The sequence below is a fragment of the Rhamphochromis longiceps genome, unplaced genomic scaffold (assembly GCF_057381845.1).
Source record: "Rhamphochromis longiceps isolate RC_006_pf unplaced genomic scaffold, R_longiceps_female_GT1.1 unmapped_scaffold_4, whole genome shotgun sequence".
Classification (NCBI taxonomy): domain Eukaryota; kingdom Metazoa; phylum Chordata; class Actinopteri; order Cichliformes; family Cichlidae; genus Rhamphochromis; species Rhamphochromis longiceps.
Window position 1 is genome coordinate 2,179,607 of NW_028187224.1, and position 18,235 is coordinate 2,197,841.

Genomic DNA, 18,235 nt, shown 5'->3' on the forward strand with positions numbered 1-18,235 from the left:
GGAAACCATCTGTGCTGCTGTGTTCACTTGTGTGTGTGCGTCTATGGTCATATCTAATGTGTACCTACAGACAAACACAAACACCTGGCATTGCACAAGAGTCTCTATGGAGCAACCTGCAGATGTCAGAGATGTGATTAGAGGGTAAAGTGGACTAGTGAGAGCATCTATGTTGTTGTTGTCTGCTGGGGGACAGCATCAGCTCCAGAGATGCATCAGGATCAGCAAACTAATCTGCAAGGCTGCAAGTGTCACTGAAGGAGTTTGAGTCAGTGAGGGACTCAAACTCACACAGCTGGTCAAGAAGGCTCAGCAGCTGCTGTATTTCCTGAGGAGGCTGAGGAAATTTGGTATGTTGGCCAAGATCCTCAGCAGGTTCTACAGCTGCACTGTGGAGAGCAGCCTGACAGCTGCATCACTGCATGGTACGGCAGCACTACTGCAAACCGCAAACGCCTGCAGAGAGTGATAACAACTGTGGAGAAGATCATCAGGACCCCGCTGCCCTCTCTGCAGAGCAGCTACCATCACAGAGTCCAGAGGAGAGACACACCTCTGCCCTCGAGACGAAGGTTCAGAAGTGTGAAATGTAGAACATCCAGACTCAACAACTCCATCTTCCCCACTGCTATCAGACTCCTGAACAGCTGACCGACCTCAAACTGCAGTTTGCACATCAGGTCACTTTGCACACTAAGTTCATTTTGCACATTAAACTCCATGTACATCCATGTACATCGACATCTGCAGACCACACGTGTCTTCAGTTACTTATTTGTACTTATTTGCAGTTATTTATCTTTTTATTTTATTTTTTTAAGTTATTTTTTATCCTTATTTTATCTTTTTATTTATTCTTATCTTGTTCTTTTAACCATTATCTAACTTGGCATTGTGCACGGTGTGTTTAGATTCAGTTTAAATTCAGGGACACGGAGCCCCTGTTGATCCTCTACCTAATCACACGAGCCACGGTGTGAGAACGGGTGTGGGTCACAATCAGCCAAGGTTTTGGGTGAACCCATTGTGAGATCTAGCCCCACCCCATCATGTGATTTCCTGTGATCAAATGTCCCAGGATGTAAGTGGGCGTTAAGACGTCCATGTCCCTCTTCAAGCAACTTAAAGAAGTCCAGACGCTTTTCTTTCCAAGCTCCTTCAACAACATCATTCATAGAACAGCTTCCAGCTTCTTTTGCTCGGCTACAGTTTGGATGGATTTGCAGATGCAACAAGACTAAAATGGTTAGGGTCAGCAGGTCAAAGGTCAGAGCTCCTGTGGGTCTGAGGGCGGCCTCACGCTGGAGAAGGATGAAGGAGTCTGACCTGAGCCAGTGTTTGACATGAACACATCAGCACTGCTGTCAGTGAGCCTAACGACAGCCGTTAGCATCATTTCAGTGTTTCAGTCATAAAAACACTTCCTGTCACTGTGGTGGTTACAGTGACATCATGCAGTTTGTGCTTTGACCTCCAGAGGGCGACAAATCAGCACAGACAGAGAGCTCCATTCAAACTTTGCTGCCATCAGGAATAATTCTTCAAATATAATCATCAGTGTTTGAGCAGTTATGATATCAGGGACAATCTAGACATGTGTGACAATACTGAACATGTCACATGACACACCTCAAACATCATGTGATCCACTCTCAGTCTGCACTTTCATTCATGACTTCAACAGGTTGAAATGAGCTTTGAAGAAACATTCAGTGAAATAAATCTTTCATGGATTCATGTGAGCAGCAGATGAACTTTGTACCAACAACATCTTCAATAACAGAGTCTGAATGAAGCTCAGGTGTTGATGCTGCTCCCTGATTGGACGCTTGCTTTCAGCTCTGCTCTCAGTCTTTACTGCACAGGTGAAGGTAGAAAGTGTGACTGGATCTATAGACTGGAAACAGAGAAACATGCTGAACATTTGAAGCTTTGCAGCAGAAATGTTCATGTTACAAATACAGCAGAGCTGATCTGGGATCAGTGTGTTCACACCTGCAGCTACAACAAGGTTTCATGTCTCCACACGTCAGCATGTGAACTTTACTCTGACTCAGTCTGAGCAGTCAGACGGCATATTTTTAAAGTTAACACATCAGCACACACAGAGCTGAGCCCCTCCCACCTGTGCTGAGTTTCAGGTGGAGCCCCGCCTCCTTCCAGGAAGCAGCTCACCTGTGTGTCCGTGTTTAGTGTCCAGGTGTGGAGTGGAGCTTGTTGTTGGTGTGTGAAGAAACTGTAAGTTTGCTTTGTTTCCTCCTTTAACAGTTTGTCTTTAGGAACTTTACTGTTTGTTCAGCTCGTGTTTGATTTCTTCACACAACAAACTGTGTGTGTTTGTATTTCCGGTCTCTCCATTAAAGTCAGTGTGTAATGTTTCCTGGCTAACATCAGCTGTGTGCAGCTTAGTTCAGCACAAATCTGCCGCTCCATAGTTCACGGTAACGGACTCACAGCTGGACCAACGAGGCCGAGTGTGTCCGCCACTCTGAGCTACGTTCGTGTTTGTGTACTTGTAGTTTGTACTTTGAGTTCACTCAGAGCCCACAGAGGACGCAGCGTACGTGATGACGTCACAGCCCTTTACCTCCTTTACTGTCACTGTGATTAATATTTACACACGAGACACCTGACAGCATGTTAATGCTAAGCTAACGCTAAGCTAACACTAAGCTAACACTAAGCTAGCCAAGAACCCAGAGTGAGGTTAAAGCTGAGTAAACACTGACCCCAGACCAGCACCGTGATAAAGTGAGCTGCTGCTGCTGAACTTGAACAGGTAACAAAGTGATGAGCAGTCAGGCTGCAGGTTTCTACCTGTTCATGTTTCTACAGTAGAATCACTTTGAAGTGTCTTTGTGCTGTTTCATCTTTGATTTGTGTTCATAAACACTCAGAGAAACATCACGTGACCTCATCAGGATCTGTGTTGGTGTGTGGGGCTGTACCTCAGCTTTATGTTGTTACATGCTCATTTGTTCATTTCACACAGTAACATCAAAGTAATGTTATGAGGAGTAATGAAGTAACGTACTCCATTACTTTTAATTAAAGTGTTCTGTGTAATATGTGTAATAATGACTGTTTTGAGTAATGACCCACACTGATCACAACAAAGAGGAAATGCCTCCAACATGCACAAACATTTGAGCCACAACATGCAGTTAATGTGCACAAATGTCTTTGATATGCTGCTCAGTGATGGTGGTGACTGTCAGAGCAGAGCTACTGAGAATCAATAAGTAATATCAATGATGGGATCAGAATCACTAAATTCTTCTCATCCCTGTCAGTATCATACATGTGCTGTATAATGTGATAAATGTAGAGGTGCTGGCTGTTCTCTCACTCTGCTGTTTAGCTGTAAAGGACGCCTCCCTGCCTTTGTCTCATTCATGACCTTTAATAGTCTCTTCTAACATGCAGAGATCTGTATGATCTGTTTCATAGAGTCTAACCAGCCTGTACAGGTAACAACAACAGTCACTGCATCACTGACACACAAACGTCATCTCTGTCAATAACAACATTCATACATGGAATAAAAACACATCAGTGGATCATTGCTGGAGCTGATGTTTGTGCTCCTGGTGCAAAGGCTCTCAGTTTCCTCCTTGAAATAACATCAGTGGTGGGTCAGCGACATGCTTTCTTTCCCTCTCAGGTTTAAATATCTGGGACTCTCCACCGTTTGGTTTTAGAGCTGAAGAAGCTTCTCAGATGAAACGTCTTCCAGAAACTTAAAGACGTCTCTTTTCTCTCCAAGCTCCTTAGATCACATGACCTGGATGACTGAACCTACAGATATATTGACCTGGTTTCATGGTCACATGACAGGTCAGAGGTCAGCGACTGTAACTCAGTTACTTCTGTTAATGTGAACTCACTGAGTGTTTGTGGTTTACCTCTCAGACTGACTGAAGATGATGATGGAGGAAGAGGAGGACAGAGCAGAGTCTGCAGGGTCCAGCTGTCCGTCTGTGAGGAGTGACCGGTCCAAAGGTCAAAATCCAAACTTCAGTGGTGAACCTGGAGCAACGAGGTCAGAGAGCTGAACTCACTGAGTAACAGAAATAATTCTGCACTGACATTATAATCAGTGTTGACTCTGGTTGATTGTCTGACTGTGTTTGTGAGCTGAGAGGAAATGAAAATGAGTTTGTAACAAAAATCACTTTTGTCCAGTTTTCCTGTAAAAAGCTGAACTCTAATCTAAGAGGATGTTACTGACAGGAAACAGCTGCATTATCTGCAGTCTGTGTGATCACAGCTGCTTCAATCATGTTTGTGTCTGCAGAGGTCAGAGGTCACAGTCTGCAGGGTCCAGCTGTCCGTCTGTGAGGAGTGACCGGTCCAAAGATAGCAATCCAAACTTCAGTGGTGAACCTGGAGCAACGAGGTCAGAGAGCTGTGATGACTCCTTTACATGTTTGTGTTTCCTGGATAAATATGACCTGAAACATCCTCAGATTGTTACAAAGATTCATTAAAAAGAAAAGAATGAAAGAGAAAAGATCCAAATGTTCGACTTGGTCATTTGCTGTTTGAGGACAGTGATGCTCATATCTGTGGGGAAAGTGTGACCTGAGTGGGTTCATGTTTGTCTTTAAAGAACAGAGCTGCTCTGATTCTCTTTGTGTCTGATCTGTTAAACAGTCTGAGAGGTCACACAGAGACCCAGCAGCTAAAGCCTGGATCATACTGGCTGCTGTTACTCCATCAGGACAACACTGAACCACAGTGGTGTGGATGTAGTGGATAAATCCCACCATACTGATGCTCAGAGTTAACCACAGGGAACAAAACCAGATGTTACCTTCAGATTGTGACCTTTGGAGTGGACGATGCAGATTTCAATAGAGAATAAATGTTGTTGTTTTTCAGCTGTGAAGAAAGAATCTAATTTTCTGAACTTAAGAATTTATGATGCTGGAAACAACATGGAGACTATAACACAACATTTCCACTGTGTTCATAGAATGAATGTAAAACTGTCAGACATTCATTAAATATGCAAAATGTCTACAGAAGCATCAGAGGGTCAGACGTGAAGCACTCAGTGATTTTGATCAAATGACTCATCAGTTATTGATCTGTACTACACTGATCTACCACGTTAGTAAAGCTGGTGTTCTGGTGGTGGAGGGAGACTCGGATCATGTTCTGGTTTTGGAGCAGTGATCTGCTGATGGTTCAGTTTGATGAGCTTCTTCAAAATCATCCCTGACATCACCACTGAAAGGACGTCCATGAAAACAGACTGAAAATTACTGATATGTTCACAATCTGAGAGTTTAAAACTTGACAGACTTGATTCAGATGAAGTTATTTGAGCAGAAACTCCTGGATCTTTATCCTGTGTTGATCTAATCCTTCATGGTTCCTCCACAGAGTGGAGCAGCAGAGCTCAGAGGTTCCCAGTGGTCAGTCTGCCCAGCAGCATCAAACACAGCTGGACTCCATATTTATGGTCTGTACATGTACAACAACTACTGTTACATCTGTTCTGTTCACAGTCATCTCCATGCTGCTCTTTGTAGACCAGTGGATCGTCAGTGTGTCCAACATGGATCTGATGTTTGGCTCCATGATTTCAGTCTGATTGGCTCATTCATAAATATTCTGTTCCAGCTGCTGGAGGACAACATCATCACTTTTGTGAAGAACGAGCTGAAGAAGATCCAGAAGGTTCTGAGTCCAGATTACCCAGAATGCTTAGAGAGTCAGAGGAGCAGCAGCAGAGAGGCGTTTGTGAAGATCACAGTGGACTTCCTGAGGAGAATGAAGCAGGAGGAGCTGGCTGACCGTCTGCAGAGCAGTAAGAGGATTTATCTAAAGATTTAAGCTGCTGGATAAATGAACATTTTCCAGAGATGGAAGATGGAGCAACATATTTTAAAGATTAGTTCTTTTTGGAATTGAGTGTTTATTTTTCTTCTCATTCAGAGCTTCAAGCTCCAGTTTGTCATCGTAACCTTAAATCCACCCTGAATAAGAAGTTCCAGTGTGTGTTTGAGGGCATCGCTAAAGCAGGAAACCCAACCCTCCTGAATCAGATCTACACAGAGCTCTACATCACAGAGGGAGGGACTGCAGAGGTCAATGATGAACATGAGGTCAGACAGATTGAAACAGCATCCAGGAAACCAGACAGACCAGAAACAACCATCAGACAAGAAGACATCTTTAAAGCCTCACCTGGAAGAGATGAACCAATCAGAACAGTGCTGACAAAGGGAGTGGCTGGCATTGGGAAAACAGTCTTAACACAGAAATACAGCCTGGACTGGGCTGAAGACAAAGCCAACCAGGACATCCAGTTCATATTTCCATTCACTTTCAGAGAGCTGAATGTGCTGAAAGAGGAAAAGTTCAGCTTGGTGGGACTTGTTCATCGCTTCTTTACTGAAACCAAAGAAGCAGGAATCTGCAGCTTTGAAGACTTCCAGGTTGTGTTCATCTTTGATGGTCTGGATGAGTGTCGACTTCCTCTGGACTTCCACAAAACTACAATCCTAACTGACCCTAGAAAGTCCACCTCAGTGGATGTGCTGCTGATAAACCTCATCAGGGGGAAACTGCTTCCCTCTGCTCGCCTCTGGATAACCACACGACCTGCAGCAGCCAATCAGATCCCTCCTGTCTGTGTTGGCATGGTGACAGAGGTCAGAGGGTTCACTGACCCACAGAAGGAGGAGTACTTCAGGAAGAGATTCAGAGATGAGGAGCAGGCCAGCAGGATCATCTCCCACATCAAGACATCACGAAGCCTCCACATCATGTGCCACATCCCAGTCTTCTGCTGGATCACTGCTACAGTTCTGGAGGATGTGCTGGAAACCAGAGAGGGAGGACAGCTGCCCAACACCCTGACTGAGATGTACATCCACTTCCTGGTGGTTCAGGCCAAAGTGAAGAAGGTCAAGTATGATGGAGGAGCTGAGACAGATCCACACTGGAGTCCAGAGAGCAGGAAGATGATGGAGTCTCTGGGAAAACTGGCTTTTGATCAGCTGCAGAAAGGAAACCTGATCTTCTATGAATCAGACCTGACAGAGTGTGGCATCGATATCAGAGCAGCCTCAGTGTACTCAGGAGTGTTCACACAGATCTTTAAAGAGGAGAGAGGACTGTACCAGGACAAGGTGTTCTGCTTCATCCATCTGAGTGTTCAGGAGTTTCTGGCTGCTCTTCATGTCCATCTGACCTTCATCAACTCTGGACTCAATCTGCTGGAACAACAACAAACAACCTCCCAGAAGTCTGAAACAGGAGATTCTGCAAAGAAACACTTCTACCAGAGTGCTGTGGACAAGGCCTTACAGAGTCCAAATGGACACCTGGACTTGTTCCTCCGCTTCCTCCTGGGTCTTTCACTGCAGACCAATCAGACTCTCCTACGAGGTCTGCTGACACAGACAGGAAGCAGCTCACTGACCAATAAGAAAACAGTTCAGTACATCAAGAAGAAGCTCAGTAAGAATCTGTCTGCAGAGAAAAGCATCAATCTGTTCCACTGTCTGAATGAACTGAATGATCGTTCTCTAGTGGAGGAGATCCAACAGTCCCTGAGATCAGGACGTCTCTCCACAGATGAACTGTCTCCTGCTCAGTGGTCAGCTCTGGTCTTCATCTTACTGTCATCAGAAGAAGATCTGGATGTGTTTGACCTGAAGAAATACTCTGCTTCAGAGGAGGCTCTTCTGAGGCTGCTGCCAGTGGTCAAAGCCTCCAACAAAGCTCTGTAAGTACATATGTGATCATAGCTTTAGCTTTTAAATGTTTATTCTAGTTAACACAGATCAGGTGGAACAACTCAAATAAAATATCAAAAATATTAAGTGGTCATCGGTACTCAGTTTGTTCAATACTGAATACAATGGAGCACAAATTGTCCACGTTTCTGAAATATTTCTGGGTGTAACTGTCACCAAAGTGCAATTTAGACCTGGCCTGTGGTTGTTATCTAAGTGATAATCATCAATTCTACTAAAACAAATACAAAATAAAGAAATTTGACACATTCTGTTGATATCAAAAGCACACTGAACAATTCAGTGTTGTTTTACTGCTGTTCTCTCTTCACTTCTTCTCCTCTGATTCTCTCCACATGTTGCTCTGCATCAGTGCTCAGTTTCCTGACAAAACAAGATTAAATATTGCTAAATATAATAGTATCTCATTACGCTTCAACATAAGTGTTTTATTTTTGTAATTGTTTATCTGTTATTTTTCAGACTGAGTCACTGTGACCTGTCAGAGAGAAGCTGTGAAGCTCTGGCCTCAGGTCTCAGCTCTCAGACCTCTAATCTGAGACAGCTGGACCTGAGTAACATCAACCTGAAGGATTCAGGCGTGAAGCTTCTGTCTGAAGGACTGAAGAGTCCACACTGTACACTGGAAACTCTCAGGTGAGATCAAGCATTTTTCTTTCATCAACTGACAGAATTAGCAGATTAATAATAAGGCAGTCCTCTAATAAGAGGAGAAGTGGAGGTGTTTTGAAGGGCAACATACTCTTATGTTAACAAGACAGGAAGTAGTTCCTGGGAACTGCTTCCTTTGTTATTGTCTAAGTAGAAAATATGATGGTGAAACAGTGATGAGTTTGCAGAGGTGAATCCACAGCACACAACACAACAATGCTGTTGCGTGCTGAAAGCAGACTTCTCACAGATTCTGAGGCTGCAGGTTTCATCACTGTCCAACCAAAATTCACTGAACCAGCAGTAAATGAACGTCCAAAACTACACTTCATGTTTAAAAAACAGATGATCAGGGGGATTTGTGTTTACATCTTTTTTGTGTGATCTGTTCACCTGCTGTTTTAGCTGTTTGGTGGTTGTTGAGATGGTTTTGTGAACTTTTAGCTGAGATCCTGACGTTTCTGTTGATACCACACATGTCTAATTACTTTGTACAGCATGAATGGCCATAACGAGGTTTTTAACAGTAAGAAAAGTTGTAAAACTTCAGAAAATATAGTTAAAAGTCCAAAACCTTCTACGTCTGGTGGCTTGTGGTAAGGAGCAGATCAAACGAGTAAAGAATTACGTTATAATTATAAATGGCTTCAACAGCACATTCAGGTCTGTGAGACTCATTCAGACACTGAGCCGTGGCTCTGTGCTACATGCACATATTTCTGCATCTCTGCCATTCAGACACACTTTATATATAGTTTATTTTATGTAGTATTCAATACTGAACTGTACATTTAGTCTTTTTAAAGGCAGCAAGTTTTATTCAGTGTTTTCATAAAAGCCTTATTTTTATCCATTTACTGCTATTAGGAAGAACACGTGAGGTTTAAGACCTGGACCAGTTTGAAACCTTTTGTCCTCCACAATGGAAAATGGGTGGAAATAAAAATGGGTCTCACTTTAGCCAGCTCCTAATTTTATCGGTTCTGCTCTCAGCGTCTCCTGTATATCTCCTGTATAAATGTTGCACTCAGCTTTGTGGTCTCCAATATCACTGAAATGCAGCCAGATGCTGCTCATTTTGCCTTTTCACTCTTTCCTGACACGCTTGCATTTCAATACAGCTCCCATTTCTCTGTGTACTGGTCTCTACCACTACCCTTGCTGTCTATGGGACATTTCCGTCCTCTTTCACATAATGGTATGATCCCAGTCTGTCTCTTAAAGTGTTTGGCCACATGGTTTGCTCATCAGAATAACATCTCAGCCGTGCTCACATTGATTATCAGCAAGCCTGAAAATTCATCAATATTTGACATATGAAATTATCTCAAGGGCTGGATTTGGCCCACGGGCCATATGTTTGACACCCCTGGTTTACACAGTTTGGTATTCAATGTACAAGTGAGTTAGCTCTCAGCTAACTAGCAGACAAGCTAACTGCTGGGACTGCGTCTTTCTAACAAGAGCGTCAGACACTCAGACTGGTTTCCTTTGTGGATGATGATGTGTTCTCACACTGATCCTTCATGCTGATGCTGCCATCCACCCACTGCTCCTGGATTCATCATCTCCATCAGCCCTCACAATACTCCACCTTCATCAGCTTCATGTTCAGCAGCCTGGATGGACAGTAATTCTTTCCATGGGTTATGGTGGGACATTGAGAGCTGAAGTCAAACAGCAGTGAGAATGAAAGACTGATTCATTTCTATTTAGTCTTGTGATGTGCAGCTTTGTTCAGAGCATTAAGGCCCAGCAAAGATTACTGAGGTCATAGAGTCCTGATGAAACCTGTGTGCTTATAGAAACTGAGACCAGATGAACCAGAATAGAAGGACATTAAAATGAAGTGTCAGCTACACAAAGGCAAAGCTATTCAGTTGTTGCTGTGAGTTATTTAAATGGAGGATGGAGTCAGACTTTAAGCTGCTGGACTCAGTCACTATATCCTGTTGTCCTCATAGAACCTGGACACACAGACTCACCTGTGACACAGTGACACACAGTGTGGGCTACACACACATTAGAAAGTGGATCAGTCACACTTGTGCAATCATTTGTTGTGCTGGGAAACCATGAACACTGTGAATCACATTAATGGCTTTGTTACAGCAACATTCAATCATGAGTTCAAAAGTAGTGTATTGTGTACTTATTTTAATAGTACTGCAGTATGAGAAGTGCAACATTCAGTGTGCAGAAACAGATCAGGTGCTTTCTAACAGCAGTGTTCCCTTTAACACAGCAGCAGTTCAAATATTTCTGTCAGTCTGAGCTGAAACATGAATCTAATCAAATATCAAATCAAAGTTCTTTGCCTCTGCCAGGACGTTAACATTTGATCTAGTTTTTTACAAAGTTCCCTCAGCGTCCAGAGCCACCAACATACCTTTGATCAACAGCAAGTGAACATTTATAAATGTGTGTTTGCAGAACAGGAAGCAGCAGAACTATTGTTCTGTTATCAGGCAGCAGCACAAACGCTCATCAGCTCATTTACTGTGCAGGACTTTGAGTGTGTGAAGTGTGTGTTTGTGCTGGATTTCCTTTGGAGAATCTCAGTCAGAAACCAGACAAAGAAAAACTCTTTCAACAGTCCAGGTTGAGTTGACAACATGAACTGCATTTATCTTCCTCTGACTGACATGTTCTTCCTCCTCTGCACCGAGCCAGCTGCTAAGACTCACAAGCTCATTGACATTTTCTGATGATAAAGAAACTCTCTTCTTCTGCACAATATGAGCAGCAACAGAGAAGAAGCTTTCACAGGTACAGATGTTGCAGCTGTGGCCAAGTACATGTGCTGCATGTTGGAGCAGCACTCTAATGGACAGGCCTCTGTACTGATGGTGGGCTCTGCTCTGTATCCACCACACTGTTCTCAGCTGAGTCTTCCTCCTGTTCACAATCACACTCTGATCAAGCATGTTCATGTTGTAACGCCGTGGCTTTCGTAGTCTCTCCTTTTTCTACAGCTCATGTGTTCTTCTTGTGATGCTGCGTCTTGAGGCTCATACATGCCGTCATTTGTTGATCCTAAGAACGTTCCTCAGACCGACTTCTTCAACAACAGATAACTTTAGTTGTATCAACACTGCCTCCTGGAACAGTTTAAAATGAACATGTCAAAGATCTGTACCTGTCTCCATGTTTCTGTCCCCGCCCCTTTCTCTCTGTCCTGGGTCATGTGAGCGCTGCAGTAGTATTAGGCCCACCCTCAATGCTCCCATTGGCTGAGATGCATAATGACGCCCATTTCAAGCCAGCACTGATCAACATCCCTCCTGTGACCCATGGCTGTTATATTCAGAGCCAGTGAGCACTTTCACAATAATCATGATTTTAAAAACTGTGATTAAAATAATTGCTGACGTTAATCAGTTAATGAGTTAACGAGATTATAACAGGTTAAGTTGCCCTAATAATTAGACTTTGGTGACAAACTGATGTGATCTCCATGTTTCCTTTGTTGGACTGTGGGCGAGTGTCAGAACTGAATGTACTGAGTAACATGTGGAGTTTAAACATGTGTCAGTTCCAGTTTTAGAGCTCTAAAGTGCAGCTATCATGTTAGGAATATGTTAGGAATAGACAGGAACACTGAGCACACTGAGGTCAAATCTTTATTTTACCACTCGCTGCATTCTTGATGTTCATGAATTCAGCAGCTTCATGATTGTCTGCAGCATTAATCTCATATTTCCATTAAAGTGTTGAATTTGACTGATGTTCTTTATGATCTCTGGCACCAGTTCATCTGTAGGCTGAGCTCAGTCCATCCATTTAGTGAAATGATGTTTAAAGTTCTCCTTGTTCTGTGAGCGTGCACAGATCCTGAAGCAGAAAGCCTGGGTTACAGAGAAATGATCATCACTGTGATGATGCTCACCATCTCTGACTGGGATTTGAGGTTTTGTCAAAGCAGCAAAGAAAGCCTGGCTATGTTGGACTGGGTGTGGCAGCAGCTCCCAGTTTGAGTTCAGGAGACAGACGCCCTCTCTACTTTGAAGATCAGCTTCAAACTTTCCTTTTTGATAAAACTTATAGGTCGAGCTGGATCAGGTGACCCTGAACCATCCCTTAGTTATGCTGCTATAGGCTCGGGCTGTTGGTGGACTTCCCATGATGCTCTGCTTTCTTCTCCCCTCTTTTCACTCCTGATGCTTTTATATGTCACTACTGCATGTCCTTAACTTTTGTCTCTCTGTTTTGTTCTTGTCTCTCTGAGCTCATCTCTTCTCTTTCCCCTCACCCTGCAACCAGTCATGGTAGATGCTCCTCCTGGAGCCTGTTTTCACTGGTAGGATCTTTGTGTCAAAGGGAGTTCTTCTTCCCACCATCACCAAGTGCTGCTCACACTGGTGGCGGTTACCTTACACTGTTAAACAGCTTCAGATGACTGTTGTTGTCTGTTGGGTATTGTCACTTATAAATAAAGTTATAATGGATGGATAGATGTTATTGTGACAAAGAGAAAACAACTGTTGACAGATAGATTGTTGTTTTGTGTGTCTGCAGTCTGTCAGGCTGTCTGATCACAGAGGAAGGCTGTACTTCTCTGGCCTCAGCTCTGAGCTCCAACCCCTCCCATCTGAGAGAGCTGGACCTGAGCTACAACCATCCAGGTCTCTCAGGAATGAAGCTGCTGTCGGCTGGACTGAAGGATCCAGGCTGGAGACTGGACACTCTCAGGTATGGAGAGAAAATCTGATAGAGGAGGAAGAGCTGGAAACATTTCCCGTGTCTTTCACTCACTTCCTGTTTGTTTCCTGCAGATGACACATGAACAATCACACATGCAGGAATATTTTCAGGGACAGACACACTAGTCTAGCTGGATAGTTCATGGATATTTATGTAGGGGTCCCCAAGGAGTCTGTTTGCAGGAACATTTAGGTCACAGGTGTACCTGATATAGATGCCAGTGTACCTAATAAAGTGTCAGCTAACATTTGGAAATGGAAGCTTAAATAATGACAAACTGTACATTCACAGCTGAATTCACAATAAATTTGTTCTGAAGTGCACATTTTTCTGTTATTGTTCTCAAACAACAGAATGAGAATGAAATATTGATTCTAAGAGGGCCCATAAACAGCATTAGCTTAGCAGCATTAGCTTATCAGAGTTTCTATCATGGTCACAGAAATCTTTAGCAGAGAAAAGTGGCCTACTTAGCAATAACTGCTCAAGTTGTATAAAGAAAGGGAAAACAGTATTAGCATTAGCTGCTAATGGCAGCTTACTTAGCATAAACTCTTCACATCTTTATAATGCAAGGGAAAGGAGTCACTCATGGAAGCCTATTTAGCATTAACGTCTCACATCATTTTAAAACAAGAGAAAAGGGTATTAGCATAAGCTACTAATGCTTATTCACCTCAAATTAGCTTTAGCTGCTAATGGTAGCCTACTTAGCATTAACTCCTCACTAATATAATGCTAATTCATATCAAATTAGCATTAGCTGCTCATATTGTTATAAGGAAAGAGAAAACAATATTAGCATTAGCTACTAATAGTTATTCAGCCCTAATTAGAATAAGCCTCTAAAAGCAGCCTACTTAGCATTAACTCCTCACATCGTTGTTACCCAACGGGAAAGAGTATTAGTATTAGCTACTATCATTTTTAATAAGTAAGAGAAAACAGTGTTAGCATTATTGAATAATGGTAATTCACACTAAATTAGAATTACCTATTTACAAGAGCGTACTTAGAATTAGCTGCTCACATTGTTAAAAAGTAAGGGAAAACAGTATTAGTATTAGCACATAATGCTAATTCACGTCAAAGTAGCATTAGTTAATAATGGCAGCCTACTTAGCATTAACTGCTCACTAATATAATGCTAATTCACATCAAATTAGCATTAGCTGCTCACATTGTTAAAAGGGAAAACAATAATAGCATTAGCTGCTAATAATTATTCACCTAATTAGAGTTAGCCCCTAATGGCAGCCTAGTTAGCATTAACTCCTGACATCGTTATAATGCAGGGGAAAAGGGTTACCATTATCGGATAATGCTAATTTACATCAAATTAACAATAGTTAATAATGGTAGACTTCGTATCACTAGCTGCTGTCATTCTTACAAAGCAAAGGAAAACAATATGAGCATTAGCTGCTAATGCTTTTTCATCTAAAATTAGCATTAGCAGCTAATGGCAGCCTACTTAGCATTAACTCCTCACTAATATAATGCTAATTCACGTCAAATTAGCATTAGCTGATAGCATCAGCCTACCTAGCACTAGCTGTTCACATTGTTAAAAGGGAAGAGAAAACGATATTAGCATTAGCTACTAATAATTATTCACCCCTAATTAGAATTAGCCGCTAATGGCAGTATACTTAGCATTAACTCCTCACATTGTTATAATGTAAGGGAAAAGAATTAGCATTATCTAATAATGTTGACCTTGGCCCACTGAAAAAGTTCAGAACTAAAGATTTAGGAGTGTTTCTCGATAGCTCTTTCTCATTTGAGAAACAAATAAATTCTGTTATTAAAACCAGCTGTAAGGTTTATATTGTTGATTGATGCTTAGAAATATTTACTCATATATGCTTAGAGTTGTATAATTGATTGCATAATGATAGAGGTTTGATCCTTAGTAGTGTGTAAAGACTCTGTGTGCCTTCCACAGTGCTCTGGCATGCACACACCACTTGGGGCCATGAGAGAGGTCGTACCCTCTCTTACTGATTTATGGTGTAGGACAGGGGTCTCAAACTCAATTTAGCTGGGGGCCGCTGCAGGCAGAGTCTGGGTGAGGCTGGGCCGCATTAGGTTTTCCACAAGAAAGGCATGGTTAAAAAATTCCAATCTTCTCAAATCTCTTTATTTTTATTTTTTAACACAAAGTATGAAAAATAAATAAACAAATTAAGAATTAATAAGAAAATAAATCAATCTGTAATACATAAATAAAATAATAATAAGATGTTTTTAGTCAGTGAACTTGTGTGTATCTTTCAGGCTTCTATATCTGCTGTATTTAGATTGAAATGTCTGTATTAACAGTTCTATAACCTTCTTCTGAACATGAATGGAACACTGTAGAAAATGAACTGTTCTTCTGAACATGGCTTCTCTTGCCTACTCCTTGCTGCTAGAGACTAGAGATGGCACGATACCACTTTTTTATGTCCGATACCGATACCAATATCATAAATTTGGATATCTGCCGATACCGATATGAATCCGATATAGTGTTTTTTAATCAACAAAACTGTTTTTTAAAATATCTTGCTGCATTTTGCAAGTCTGCAAGTTCATACTCAAGTTTAAAACAACAACTACACTAAAGCTATTCTGTTATACCTGTATACAAAAAAAACATTTCATAGTTCAGCAATACTGATCAATCTAATAAACTTAGACCTACACCATCCTCCCTATTCTGGTATTTTAAAGAGTACTTAGCGTAAATATTAAGCAACCTAACTAATAGGGTTCCAACTCCCAGCAACAACAAAAATAAATAAATAAAATATAGGGAACCACCCCTCACGCTCCACCTCATGATGATTAAGCGACGTAATCAACCTTAATTTGATGCAGTGTGAATAAAAATGCACAGAAATCAATTACTTTTCAAGAAATATTAAATAGATTCAACATCTTTCTTCAACAAAATTGCAGACTGCACAGATGGTACCTTCCCAAAGTAAAAAGTACTATAGCTTACTAGGGTATATATATTAGACTTAATAGTCACTATATACAGTAATTGACTTCTATTCATTTTACATCAAATTAAAACTTTGGGTGTAAGATTCAGATAATTATTTATTAAAAGCTCGACATTTTAAATGAGAATAAGAAAGAAAAGTATGTCTTTGTGCCCCCTTTTCCCAGTTAATGCCCTATCGGCCCCCCTGGCTAAACTTTGCTAGAGTTTAGCCGCCCCTGCACAGTTACCAGCCATCAGCTACGTAGAAAAAGATCCTGGTGTAGAAAGTAATATTAAATAAATTGTAACAACAGCTTATCAAGTTTAAACGTGCTGCTGTTGTTCAGCCGCTGGTTTCCTCTTTCTGGTGCAAAGTGGGCCAAAAACAAAGAAGAGAGACGGACTCGCGACAGAAAAGCCGATCAGCTGATCATTAAGCAGTTTCATGATTGAAGTAGCAGCAAGAAGAGGCAGTCGCTTGTTAAGCTTAACGTGGGAATGCTTTACAAACATTCAGAGATGGACTTACACACTTGCTTTACTTCTCTCGGGGATAACTTTGTCGAAGATGAAATGCCAGGTTGCTAGCGAAGCTCCACATGCTATCCAGACCACAGACAGGTCCCGCATGCCACAGCCGCTCTATCACGTGATGCATACTGCTCCGACGTGCTAACGTGCTGAGGTGAGTTACGGCGTGTTGCAAGTTTTGTGAGGTGCTTTCGTGATATTTAATGGATCGGATTAAATTTTTTATTTTTCTCCGATATCCGATCCAGTAATTTAGGTCAGTATCGGACCGATACGATACGTAATATCGGATCGGTCCATCTCTACTAGAGACCTGGCAGCGTTTCCTCTCGCATAGCCGAGCCAGATTTGGCCTGAGGGAGGAAGCAGTTGCGACCCTCAGTATGTCTTGAAGCTGATCATCCGTAAGTCTGGACCTGTACTTGGACTTATTGAAGTTCAAAGTGGAGAAGAGCTTTTGGCACAAGTATGTGCTACCAAAAAGGCACATGGTCCGCTTGAACATTCGGGAAAGCCGAGGGAAACTAGGGCTCAAGTCTCTCAAAAATTGTCCAAGCTTGTCTGCTTTTCCACTCACCTCCCTGAACTTTGCTTTGAGTTCAGAGTTGCACTGCAGCTCAATGAGCTCCATTTGAAGCACAGAAGGGGCATCTTGCACATCAAAGGAGAAGGGGTCCGCAAAAATGTGAAAGGTGGCTCTGTGTGTCTTGAAGTCAGCAAATCTGTGATCAAATTCCTCCTGTAGCCTCAAAATGACATCAACATACTCGTCAGCACTGAATGGTGTGCCTGCATCCACGAGTGCCTTGCATGCTGGGAAATGGCAAAGGTTTGTCTGAGAGAGCTGAGCTTTCCAGAGCGCCAGTTTTGTGGAGAATGCTCTCACGTTGTCATAGGCAGCACTGACAAGTTGCCCCTGGCCTTGTAACGTCTTGTTCAGTACATTAAGCTCATGTGTCATATCAACAAGAAAAGCTGAGTCCATGAGCCATTTGGGATGAGTTAGCACAGGAACACTAACTCCATCCTTCTCCATGAAGGCTTCACTTCTGCTCTCAACTCAAAAAGTCTCTTTAATACATTTCCCCTGCTGAGCCAACGTACCTCAGTGAAGTCGAGCACATCCCCATATTCTGACTCCATTTCCTCTAAAAAAGCACAGAACCTTCGGTGCTTTAAGCCCCTGGATCTGATTTGGTTGATGCATTTCACAACAATAGACATCACATTGTCAAACTTCAGGCATTTGCTGCAAAGGACCTGCTGATGGATGATGCAGTGCAGAGCAATGGCCTCCTCCACGCCTTCCTCTTCCAGTTTGTTTTGTGCCACCAGTCCATGTTTCCTCCCTGTCATTGATGGCGCTCCATCTGTTGTTATTCCAACAAACCTCTTCCATGGCAAACCAACATTCTCAATGGCATCACACAGCTTGTAAATATCTGCTGAGCGGTGGTCTGGCCATGCATTGGAATTACTGTGAGCAGCTCCTCCATCACTTCAAAACTGTCATCAACACCACGGACATACATTGGGAGCTGGGCAGTGTCGGTGATGTCTGTGGTCTCATCAAGAGCGACTGAGTATACACTGAAAC

General features: G+C 42.3%; 1 protein-coding gene across 1 annotated transcript in view; it reads left to right on the plus strand.

The window, feature by feature from the left end:
* The first annotated feature begins 1,835 nt into the window (after positions 1-1,835).
* Positions 1,836-18,235, plus strand: part of LOC146640662 (protein NLRC3-like) — a 21,849-nt gene continuing 5,449 nt past the window's right edge. The window contains exons 1-7 of the mRNA XM_085400043.1: positions 1,836-2,238; positions 3,913-4,042; positions 5,392-5,470; positions 5,632-5,818; positions 5,947-7,744; positions 8,238-8,411; positions 12,945-13,118. Coding sequence (XP_085256169.1) covers positions 3,924-4,042; positions 5,392-5,470; positions 5,632-5,818; positions 5,947-7,744; positions 8,238-8,411; positions 12,945-13,118 — 2,531 coding nt within the window. The 5' untranslated portion in view covers positions 1,836-2,238; positions 3,913-3,923. The remainder of the gene's footprint in view (positions 2,239-3,912; positions 4,043-5,391; positions 5,471-5,631; positions 5,819-5,946; positions 7,745-8,237; positions 8,412-12,944; positions 13,119-18,235) is intronic.